Raw genomic sequence first — 12,285 nt, 5'->3', positions numbered from 1 at the left:
GGCTAATGAATGCTTTGTTAATGATAAATCATGTTAGTATACAAACATTAATAACACGCACATTGAAGCTAAGGTTTCTACATTTAGGCCCAATCCCAATTCTATTTAAGTACCCCTACCCCTTTAGTTAAGTGGTTCTTTAAAAAGAATATATTTTAGAGCAGTAATCACAATACCGTGAAACCATGATATTTTTATCCAAGGTTATCATACGTGCAGAATCCTATACCAGCCCATGCCTAATGCTTTGTCATCCCTAACCATTCACATGCAAACTTTTTTGACATAACCTGAGTGTATTTGACAGCTTAATACTCAGTTGTCTCTTTTGTATTAAAAGAAAGTCGGTAACACTTTATAATAACTACACACTATGAATCATTTACTAAGCATTAGCATCTAGTCAATTCATTATGTGTTAAGCATTAACTCTACATTAATAAGCATTAGTAAGCAGTTTATAACTGCAGCTACAAATGCTCTATTCTTGACTTATAAGCACCTATATAATGTGCTTAATAATTGTATTTTCATACTTTGTTAATGGTTTATTTTTCATTACTAAACTAAGTATCACATTATTTAAAAACCAGTTGTATTAAAAAGTAGTTGATGGTTTTTATGATAATTCAGAATGAGTTAGTAAATGATTAATAAACTATTGAAATCAACATTTATATGTGTTATTATTCAGGCATTTATTAATAGTTAACTAATATGTTAATAAATGCTTTTTTAACTCAACTTCATGCAGTTTTGTGACCTAATCTAAAGTGAAGACTATTTATGCTTTATAAATCACTTATAAATGACTATTAAAAGCTCAGAATCAAGTGAATAATAATCTTTGCAATCTTATCTAAAAAGTGAAATTAATGTAAAGTTTAAACATTGCCAAATAACAGGAGTGTCAAAATACAACAAAAACTGGATAAAACAGTTTAACTACAACTATAACTACAATATAACAATTTAACAATATAATAAGATGCAATGTTTAAACTCTACAGTGATGTTATTTTAGATCAGGTTGCAAAGATTTATTTTTCATTTGAAGTACAGTTTCATTTGTGTATCTTTAAATGAATAGGAATGAATAATGTCATTTTTCCTGTTTAGAATTTAACTGAGCCTTTATTTGTCATTTATAAAGGATTTATAAAGCATGAATAGTCCTCACTTTAGATTAGGTCACAAAACTGGAGTTGAGTTAATAAAGCATTTATTAACACACATAGTAACCATTAATATATGCCTGAATACTAAGACATTTAAATGTTGATTTCAATAATTTATTAATAATTTACTAACTCATTCTGAATGATCCTAAAAACCCTTAACTACTCTTAAATACAACTGGTTTGTAAATAATGCAATACTTAATTTAGTAATGAAAAATAAGTCATTAACAAAGTATGAAAATACAATTATTAAGCACACTAAATATGTTTGTAAGTCAAGAATAGAGCATTTGTTGCTGCAGTTATAAACTGCTTACTAACACTTATTAATGTAGAGTTAATGCTTAACAGATAATGAGTTCACTATTTGCTAATGCTTAATAAAGGATTTATAGTGTGTAGTTATTAGAAAATGTTACTAGAAAGGGTAATAAAAAATAGGTTTGACCCTAAAGGGGCATTTGTGATGTGGTGTAATAAATTATCTGTGGTGTAATTTTAAACTAAATCTTTATAAATGCATTGTGTGGACACCTGAGATTTATATCGTAACTTGCACTGTGGCATACCTATAAAGTCAGTCTTTATATTAGATCTGTGTGTGTTTGTATTTTGTTTGTACTCTGAACTCTAATAAATGACTAATCTTTGTTCATGTCTTGTTAAGATTATTCAAAGTCTGTGGTGAAAACATTGGCTGCTATGGATCTTGACAAAATCAACATGGACCTGGTGGAGAGTCTGTTGGAGTGGATTGTTGATGGAGATCACAGCTACCCTCCAGGTAAAAATGCATCATAAAACACAGCATTTTCTTTCCCAAATAATTACAGCTTTCTTGATGATCAATTGTTTTTTTCTATGTGTACAGGGGCTGTTTTGGTCTTTCTACCAGGCCTGGCTGAAATAAAGCAATTATATGAGCAGCTGCAGTCTAACAGGATGTTCAATAATAGAAGAACAAACAGGTACGTCAATCTAGTGGGGCCAGTAGATATTGTTACTTACAAATTTGCAGTTTTGAAAGCATAAAGCAAGTCAATACGGCAAAAAGCAAAACACATTTTATCTGAATTTAACTAAAGAAAGACGGTATTAGAAACTATTTGTTTCTAATCTAAACGCTTTTGTTTATCAATATTTTATCTTTATTTTAATAAGAAACCTCGTCCTCTTTCTCATTAGCATACATAAAAAATCTTTGTACTATGTCCCCAAAAAAGATTCTTTCAAGTATATGTCCAGAATGGGTGTACTGCTATGAACATATGGTAATAGTAAATGCTTAGTGGCAAAAGCTATTGGGAGTAATAGAAATTTAGCAGTGTACTATTTCGTATCGGAAAGGAAATTAAATAATAAAAAAGGAATGTAGCAAAAGTAAAGCGCAATATACATAATGCCTTTGTGTATCAAGTGCACAAACATTTTAAAGATCTTAAAACTCATCTTGATTTTCTATAAGTGATTATGTTGTACTTGATTTTCTAGAATCAACTTATGTTGTATCTATGTAATACTATGCCATACCATTCAAATGTTTGTACTAATTGTAGTATGTATTGAATGGTTCACAAAATCACCCGTTCCGTTTGTATCATGGGTTTGTGGTCACAGTTTTCAGATTAATTTGATATGCATTGTAAGGGTGGGTGATAAAATCGGTATCGATATTTATTGACCAACACCACTGTCAATATCGATAAAAAAACATTCGGTATGTACAATAGTTTCCGTATGAAGTGCTAGAGGTTTATTAAAAAGTGCCCCGGAAGCAGTGCCAATAAGCTTAGGGGGTAAGTTTGTCATTTCCAATGGAGGTGCATTGCTCCTATATGCGTGCCGTGCAAGTTGTGCGCCTTAATTGGAAATGACAAACTTACACCCACCACAATATCATAGGTATGACCTAGTTATCTGGACTGTATATCAGCAGATCCTGAACTTTTTTTAATTTATTTTTTTTAGATTTTGTAAGATATTTTTTGCTCGCAATTTAAAGTCTTTGCTTGTTTGCAGTGCTTTATATTTAGCAGATTGTTAGCCTATTTATCATAGTAAGTACGACAGTAAAACAAAGGCAGAATGTCATAACTCCAGGCTGCTCACAGTAACTTCATTTTAATGTGCATCTGAACAAAGTCAGAGAACCATAATTTAATTGGAGCATATCAAAACCAATACAAGATGTGCAGCACCTGAAGTAGGGGTGTCAAAATTAATCGTTTCTTCGGTGCACCGCGATGCAGACGCGGACAATTCGGTATCGGTTCAGTAATAATCATAACCGGTTATTAATGACGTCATTTACCTCATATGCCCTCTGTCGCGAGGGAGGCGATCGCGAGTATTTACAACGCTCTAACTACTTAAAACTCATAAACTGTGCACAATTTCACTGTGTGTGTTTGCTGGATCAGTCTTTCACTGACATATACAACAAAACCCCCTATTTCACTGAGATCGAGAGAATGAAAGTACTTCATTTCTCTCTCTCTCTCTCTCTCTTTCTCTGTCTCGCTCTCTCACTCTCTCTCTCTCACACACACACACACACACACACACAGTGGCCCATTTGACCTGCTGGCATGGCTTTTCTTCTCCTCTTGGCTGTTTTACAGCATTACTTCTGGATAAAGAAATGAGCGCGTGTCTGCGGAGTTTTCTCCACTGTGTCTATCATACATCAGCTGTGAGATCGCCGCTGCAGCCTGCTGCTTATCAGTGTCACTCATCTGTGAAGAGCACAGCGCGCAAGAGCCAATCGCAACCGTTTTTGTTGAGGGTGTGACCAATCAAAGAGGTGTGAGAGAACTAGACAAGGATGAGAAATTGAGCTGGATATTGATATTTGTTTATATTATTTGCTAAATGCTCGTTTTGTTTAAAGTTACAGTTTATATATCTGACTGTTTGTATTAAATGACAAAATTGTATTACAAATAATATATAAATATAAATATATCCATACATTTTAATACAAAAACTGCTGCTGTGAAGAAAATATAAAACTGTGTATGAAAAGCACCGTCAATGCACTGTGATGCACCTAAATATCGAATTGAACCGAATCGATGGCATGATAATCGTAACCGACCCGTGAGACTAGTGTAGGTTCACAGCTCTAACCTGAAGCTTAGGATACTGGAAGCCTGTGCTGGCACTTCTCCTGTGGTGTTGCTATCAGTGTGTGAAGAGTGGGAGAAGAGGGTTGCATTAACCCCTTTCACACATACAGACCTTTCCGGAAAATTACCGGCAATTTTCCGGAAAGGTTGTATGTGTGAACAGGTCCTTTTTGAAAATACCGGTAAATTCGTTCTGGCTATTTTCCGGAAAGAGAAGTTGTAACATTACCGGCAATTTGCCGGAATGCTGCGCTGTGTGAATGCAGAAGGAAGATTGCCGTAATAAGCGCGTGCACGTCTAGAGCGTGCTGACGTGAGACGTCTGCTTTAGCCAATCACAACAGTCAGACGCATTTACGTCCGCGCGGTTTGTGAGAATAAAAACCTTTGAATATTTTTCCAGACACATTTAGCTGCTAGAAGTTAGTCAGATAACGTTTATATGTTCTTCTTAATGCCAACTGTGCAAATAATCATCGATGAGATGCTTATGATAAGCCGTTGTTTGTTTACCTTCAAGCTTTGCGTGTGCCCATGAAACAGCCTGTGAGCGTCAGCACACGCACATATTATGAACATCTCGACATGCGAATATGATCCAGTGAAAGTTGTTTACAATATTGATCATCAAAAGAGTTTGTAATTTAGTCAAATGTTTACAAACACAAGCGCAGCCGTTTAAAGCTCATTTGTGGTGAATGATGTCAGAATTTACCGGTATTTTGGAATGGATGTGTGAATGCTCTTTTCCGGAAAATTTCCGCAACGTCCTCGCCTGTGTGAACAGCACTTTTTTGTATATACCGGTAAAGTCGTTCCGTAAATTTTCCGGATATTTACCGGTATCACTGTGTGAAAGGGGCTATTGACAGTCCAACACAATGGGCGGCACATTGAACACATTTTATAAGTGGTCAGAAGCTTGTAAATAACTCACAAAAGAATAAAGTTACGTTAAAACCATCGTTTTTCTTGTGGAATTCCCAATAAGTTTTTATGTGTCAAATGACCCTCTTCCTATTAAGAAAACAAAAGTTGGATCCAAGATGGCCGACTTCAAAACGGCCACCATGGTCACCACCCATCTTGAAAAGTTTGCCCCCTCACATATACTAATGTGCCACAAACAGGACATTAATATCACCAACCATTCGCATTTTATTAAGGTGTATCCATATAATTGGCCCACTTTTTTTAGTTTTTAGAACGGTGTCACTGCAGAGAGACGAATGTGAGACAAGTGCACAGTGAAGTTGACAATCACTAGTACATCATACAAATAATATTTACAATAAAACAAAATGTAACCAGACATATTTTGTCAAATTTTCCTGTTAAAAGTTGATGGTGACGTCATGTTGGTGTGTAACATCTCCAGGTGTGTAGTTTATCCTCTCCACTCGTCCCTGTCCAATGAGGAGCAGCAGGCTGTGTTTACCCGCCCACAGAATGGTGTTACCAAAATCATCATTTCCACAAACATTGCTGAAACTTCTGTCACCATTGATGATGTGGTGTATGTCATAGACTCTGGACGGATGAAAGAGAAAAGGTTTGATAAACTTCATTTTGAGGCTTATGCTGATATTTCATGAGCCATGCAAAAGCATTTTGCTGAAATACACTACGTTTTTTAGGGTTTAATTTGTGCATGTTTGTGCTAGGTATGATGCCAGTCGCAGTATGGAGAGTCTAGAAGACGTGTGGGTGTCTCGTGCCAATGCTCTTCAGAGAAAAGGCCGTGCTGGTCGTGTGGCATCAGGGGTTTGCTTTCATCTGTTTACAAGCCATCGCTTTGAACACCATCTGAGCCAACAGCAGCTGCCGGAGATCCAGAGAGTTCCTCTGGAGCAGCTCTGTCTACGGTAAGCATCTTTAAAGGAAAACCTTCAATGCTAAACCTAAGTAAATCTATTGTAAGATCTTAAATAATAGTCTCTTTAAATTTGCATGGCTTTTAATAATTTTTTACTTGACTAACTGGGGTTTAAGACACTTTTAATTCAGTGAAACTATATTCGATAATTTCCTTGAAATAACTGTATTTGGAGAAGAAAAACTTCAATGTCTTTTTAGTTGATTAATTATTGCAAAATTTTACATCTACAGTTATAGTAAGGACTTATTGGCTTCAGGTTGATAAATTATCAGAATTTGCTATGAAGATTTTCTGATAATTCAGTGGCCCGAAGTCAATTATTCCACTTATTAAATCTTCTTGTGCATCTTTATTTATCTCATTCAGTGAAGACTCTGAGCCCGATCATACACCCGGTACAATAAGGCACAAGATGTGTATAGCACGATTTGTTGCTATTTTTAGACCAGCGCAACCCTAATTGACCCTTCACTAAGCCCTGCCCTCCTTAGTTACTGTTGCTACGCCTGTCAAGCTTTCGTGCCTGGCACGTCTATCACAATATGTATCCGCCGGTGTCAGACATTCCCAGGAATATAATTGGTTATTTTTGGCGAACAGGAAAGAGAACTGTGGTTTATCTTTTTAAGACAAAAAACCTGATCAACTAATTGTTGTGCAATGAAATATAGTTACTATCCGACAAGGAAACACGCATGGACAGTGCTTCTACATAATTCATTCATAGAAAGAGCAACCAGAAAGGGGAAATTGATGCATTTGTGCCGAATATTAGCATCATTGACCCATAACAATGTACAGCACCTATGACTGTCAGTATGTTTGTGTGTTCTTTATACAGTTTCTATTCTAATTTGCAGTTAAGTGGAATAAATCAATCAATTGAAATGCAAATCAAAGTATAAATAGCAGAAGTGAACCAATAGATTTTCCCTACCAGCAAATATTAATCCGACACCAAGTATAAAAGCAGACACTAACCCGCTATAACGTCTTCACCAATGACTAAATGTCCAAAAGAAAGACGAAAACATCGGTGAATAGCTCTGACATGGCCACAAGGGATATGATGACTGAAAAGCAGCTACTGGGAAATTATATTGATCGCAAGTGCTCAATTTGTGATCACATCTCGGTTTTGTTCTGTTGACATGTAATTTGAAATATTCGTAGCCTGAAATTAAAATATGACTGCTATTAGTATGACTTCTATGGCGAAGGCAAAATAGAGTAGTGGTCATAATAACGAGAAAAAAAAGAAAAAGACAGCTTGGAAACATAACCTTCTTTGTATTTTTGTAGGAAACACAGTTTAGGTCTTTCTGAATGTGTCAGGAATATATTTCTATCCTTAAAATAGCAAAAGTGGATTCGGACACGGCTATAATGCTTTTGCACCCTGCGCTTTAGACTTTGCCTAGATCGTTAAAATAGAGCCTGAAATCTCAAACAAAATTTGGAGTTTAGAGTTTTTGACCAGTTTGTAGACTGAGGCATTATTAAATATTTTTGTCTCATACTTATTAACAATGTCAAAGTTTATAATTAACTATAAAGAGCCCCTGCAGATCAGCTACTGGCATTTGAAATAGCCTATGAAGTTTTGTAGGTATCGCCACAGTAGGACTTTATGTTGTGTCTTATATTCTTCTCTTACGTTGACTTGCTCTTGAATCTACCCCTGCTATTTGTCTGTTAGTTTCTTTATATGTAATGCATAATCTCCATCCATACTTAAAGCATTAATCAACTTCTTCAATATCAATCAACTTTGTAGTTTGATCTCAAGCCTTGGCCAAGAACTTAGAAAGCACCAATCAGAGGCCACGTTTTTATTATGATATCATGTGGACCTCTTATAAAGTATTTTACAGTATTTTAAAAAGTGTATTTTGATACAAAATATTACTGCATTTTCATAAACCCTATCAAATACAACTGACTATGTTGTATTTAAAATATGTATTTGTAATACATGTATCATAAATGGTTATGTGGAAATGTGACTTTTCAATTTTTTTGCTGTTCCTTTTACAGAATGGATGTAATATAATTAAAATATATTCAGTTTAATAGACTTAAGCTTTCATTTATTTGTTCATTGTTTGTATAACGAGATGAAAACTGTTTAAACGCCATCAGGAGCAGCAGACGAGCACAGAAACTTCATTGAATATAGTGTGGTGTAATAAATTTCCACATTTTAAAGACATGCCATGGGACAATGGGATTTAATGCAGTCCTTCTTTTACAGTCTGAGACCCACTTTATATTGTGTATTAATTAAGCAGTGAAGATCATAGATTTTTAAAGAAAGCAGAAGTTAAACGTGGTGATATTGTAACTGCATACAGTTTACCGGAAGCGCTTAATCTGGGATACTGACCTGGCCTATACCCTATTACACTATGGCCCAGTTTCACAAACAGGGCTTAGATTAAGCCAGGACTAGGCCTTCGTTAAATTAGGCTATTTAAGCCAAATTTATAAAAATGGCCTTGGGAAAATATATTATTGGTGTGCACCTGGTTAAAAAAATTACACTGGTGTATGTTAAGACATCTCACCGCAAGTTATTTTGACTTGAGAAAGCTCAAACATGCAATTTAATATTGACTAGCCTTAAACCTTGTTTGTGAAACCGGAGGTATAAGTGTTATCTGGTTTTGCATGTTGATCAAGAGTTACTGAGAGTGCCAAGAGTGCCACTTTAAGTTGTAAACAGTTTTGTTAAATGTGTCTCATATTTGAATATAACTATTGATAGCTTTATTTATGTTATTATTGTTTTCCTGTTCATTTTAGTACTTATTTAAAAGGAATTGAACTCTCTCTCCCCCAGGGTTAAGGTGCTGGAGGTGTTTGCTGAGCGTCCTCTGGACTCTGTTTTCTCTCAGCTGATTGAGCCGCCCACAGAAGGCAGTCTGGATGCAGCTAAACAGCGCCTGTGTGCGCTTGGTGCCCTGACAGATGAGGAGTCTCTAACCCCACTGGGCTGGCATTTGGCCTGTCTGCCAGTGGACGTGCGAATTGGTAAACTCATGCTGCTGGGAGCCATCTTCCGCTGCCTCGACCCTGCCCTCACCATTGCTGCCAGCCTGGCCTTCAAGAGTCCATTCGTAAGTCAATCAATATCTGATAAAAATCATCAGTCTAATGCAGAATTGTTTCCTGAGATGACTGTTTTCTTGATGACTCCACTCGAAGGTGTCTCCATGGGATAAACGAGAAGAAGCTAATGAGAAGAAGTTGGCTTTCTCTCTTGCGAACAGTGACCATCTAGCTTTGATGCAGGCGTACAAGGTCAGTATTTTCAATTTATGAAATAATTCTGATAAAAATGTTCCATTGTTTTACTTCAGAAATATTTAGCAGCACTACTGTTATCAAGATGAATGATTTGTGAAGGTTCTTGTGACATTAGCTGGTTTTCAATCCTAACATGAAGCAAATCTTTTTTAAAATTCAGATTTTGCTTTTTAAAAAATCCCAATTGAGAATTAGGTGCAATTTGTCAGAGCGGCTGACTGCATTAACCTAGCAACCAACAGTAAACAAGGCAAACATAATAAGTCGCTTCGTCAGAGTTTATTTGGCAAATGCGTTTTCATCTCCCATTATTTGCATGAACCCCTTTTCTCACAAATCAAAAAAACACCTCAAGTGAACGTGAAAACTGTGAAATTAGCTGTTTTTATCAGTAGTTTCTCATGGGATACTTCAGAATGCGCATTGACACAGGATGATGGAAACCCTAGCTACTGAAGGCTGAAGCAATGGCTGCTACAAATACACATTAATCAATAGGCGTGTATTTAATTATGAATGCAAAAGGAAAATTTGTTATTTTAACCTGTAATTATTTTTCTCAGTTTTACTCCTTTTTTTTGTATTTTATGATAAAGTGATTGCAATATCATAGCTTTATAATATATTTTATTAATTCATATTGCAGTTTAATAATAATAAATTCTATACATTGCTATGAAATTAAGTTATTTTACTCAATATTTATTCATAAACCACATGTGTATAGTATATTCTCTTTAAATATTGCTCATTTTTCATAAACCTGCTGTTGGTAGTTAAGGGTTTATCTATTAGTCCAATGACAGAACTAACAACATGGGTGAAGGTTAAATTCACGTAAGCCTTGTTAGCACATGTGTAAAGAAATATTTTCATTTGTTAAAATTTATTTTAATTTGTTTCCAACTCCGAATTTAATCTGACTGCTTTTTTATAATAATTTAAATTTAGATTTATCCAATTCAAGCTGATTACCTTATACTGTAGGTTGTCATTTGGTGTAATTTAAATCGATTAACCTAATAAATCCTTATTTTTGTCGCTTAGAGTCAGTAAACTGGCCAGTTACATCTGCTTATGGACACAACTTCACCAGTTCTAGTTTTTAAATAGAGGATATAACCGTAAACTAATTTCCTTTAATTAATATTAGGTCGCCCCATGCTTGCTCATACATAAAGAAAGTTTGATTTAGCCACTAGATTATATCATATTAAGTCAGTGATTGTCAGAAATCAACAGGTCTCTAATGCTGTGCCTATGCTCCATCCATTATTCCTGAGCATATGAGCAATCCTGCGCAAACATCAGCATAAACAATCTACTAATTACAAAGATTTCAGGAGATATTTGAGTTAGACAAGAATTTGACATTTATTTGTCAGGCAAAGACTTTCCATTCCAATTCACATCATTAAACAAAATAAGCCAATTCAGAAATGCACAACATCTAGTACCCAAAGATACATTTAAGAGTTAGAGATTAATACCTAACCGTGTAGAATACATTGCGCCTTGATGCAGAGTTTAGAGTCTCACACACTGCAACTTGGTATCCTGATCTCCCAGACGTTTTTGCACCTTTCCCTTAAGGGCCACGAAACCCCCCTGTTTCAGCAGGGTGTTTTCACACCTCTAGTTTGGAAAAAGTCAGGAAAGTGGGAGTGTCCAGCTCTGTTTTGGGGGGAGTGTCGGAGGAGGGAAAGTGCATAAAAATTTGCATAAAAATGGGAGTTCCGGTTAAGGCACACACTGATGTGACCGTGAATGTGTTTACATGGATAACAGTAATCAAATAATTTGACAAAGTATTAAATGGTGGACTTTAACTGCAGTTTGGCACTTTCATTCAGGAATTTAATTTCTGCCCCTCTTGACAAACGGGATATTTGATCAGAGGAATTGCTGGAAGCGTGTATTTTTAAAGCAACGTTTGATACCGCATGGCGAATGAGAGAAAAAAACCTCTGCATTTCTCGAAAACTTATAAGCACTCAATAGGTAGCGTCAAAAGCTGTGTGTGTTATTCCTGTCACAAAATGTGGTGAAAATCCTACACGACGATAATAGTTTGATTGTGGTGCTTACACGTTTACACTCGGAGAGCAGCGTCTACAGCGGATCTTTCAATCTATGATATTATAGTGAAATTAACGTACGGTAAACTTTAGTAACTTAGAAATCAGTTGACTAATGTCCATCTTTCAACACTGAAAGAGTACTGATGACTATACAAACTAGCACTGATCGCTTACCAAATCTGTATAGACAAGACAATCAACACTGGAGCTGCGTCTTTATTAAAAGGAGACGAGCAGCATATCCAGATTTCACCATTTCCAGATGAGAAAAGCTCTCGGGTTAACAATATTCCTTACAAACGGGTTTTTGTCAAGCGTCGCGTGCACTGTAATCCACACGTGAGTCCAGCTGCCCTCTCATAGCTGGAAAATGAAAACAAAACCTTCGATACAGCAAATTATAAAAGCAACTCTGATGACTCGTATCTCCAAACTAATCTTCTTCTCCCACTTATTTTGGCAACACGACGTGGTGTCTCTCTCTGCCATCTGAACACTGTAACAGGTAAAACAGTCTTCCAAGCTATCATGCATATTAATGTAGTTGCACTGCATACACAATGGAGCACGTTGATTGGTTTAAGCCAAGTCTTTCTCATGAATTAATACTGCACACTCAGAGACATCACAAAGTACTCCCAGGTACAGAAAGCCAGTCTACACGCTGGATTACACACAAGTACCTAATCGGCGTGACGCAGCTTCAA

At 35.9% G+C, this 12,285-nt stretch overlaps 2 protein-coding genes across 2 annotated transcripts in view; one reads left to right on the top strand and one right to left on the bottom strand.

Moving 5' to 3' along the window:
* dhx57 (DEAH (Asp-Glu-Ala-Asp/His) box polypeptide 57) overlaps positions 1-12,285 on the top strand; it is a 33,707-nt gene that overhangs the window by 14,122 nt on the left and 7,300 nt on the right. Inside the window, exons 12-17 of the mRNA XM_087278808.1 lie at positions 1,849-1,965; positions 2,053-2,149; positions 5,688-5,861; positions 5,974-6,174; positions 9,031-9,307; positions 9,396-9,491. Coding sequence (XP_087134934.1) covers positions 1,849-1,965; positions 2,053-2,149; positions 5,688-5,861; positions 5,974-6,174; positions 9,031-9,307; positions 9,396-9,491 — 962 coding nt within the window. The remainder of the gene's footprint in view (positions 1-1,848; positions 1,966-2,052; positions 2,150-5,687; positions 5,862-5,973; positions 6,175-9,030; positions 9,308-9,395; positions 9,492-12,285) is intronic.
* galm (galactose mutarotase) overlaps positions 4,021-12,285 on the bottom strand; it is a 30,272-nt gene continuing 22,007 nt past the window's right edge. Inside the window, exons 7-8 of the transcript XR_015505076.2 lie at positions 5,180-5,839; positions 4,021-4,404 (exon numbers count right to left, since the gene is read on the bottom strand). The gene's annotated coding sequence lies outside the window, so the exon portion shown is untranslated. The remainder of the gene's footprint in view (positions 4,405-5,179; positions 5,840-12,285) is intronic.

This window comes from Danio rerio, chromosome 13 (genome assembly GCF_052040795.2).
Source record: "Danio rerio strain M-AB ecotype USA chromosome 13, GRCz13ab, whole genome shotgun sequence".
NCBI lineage: Eukaryota > Metazoa > Chordata > Actinopteri > Cypriniformes > Danionidae > Danio > Danio rerio.
The sequence above is the reverse complement of the archived record's forward strand: the minus strand, read 5'-3'. Positions and strand labels throughout refer to the sequence as shown.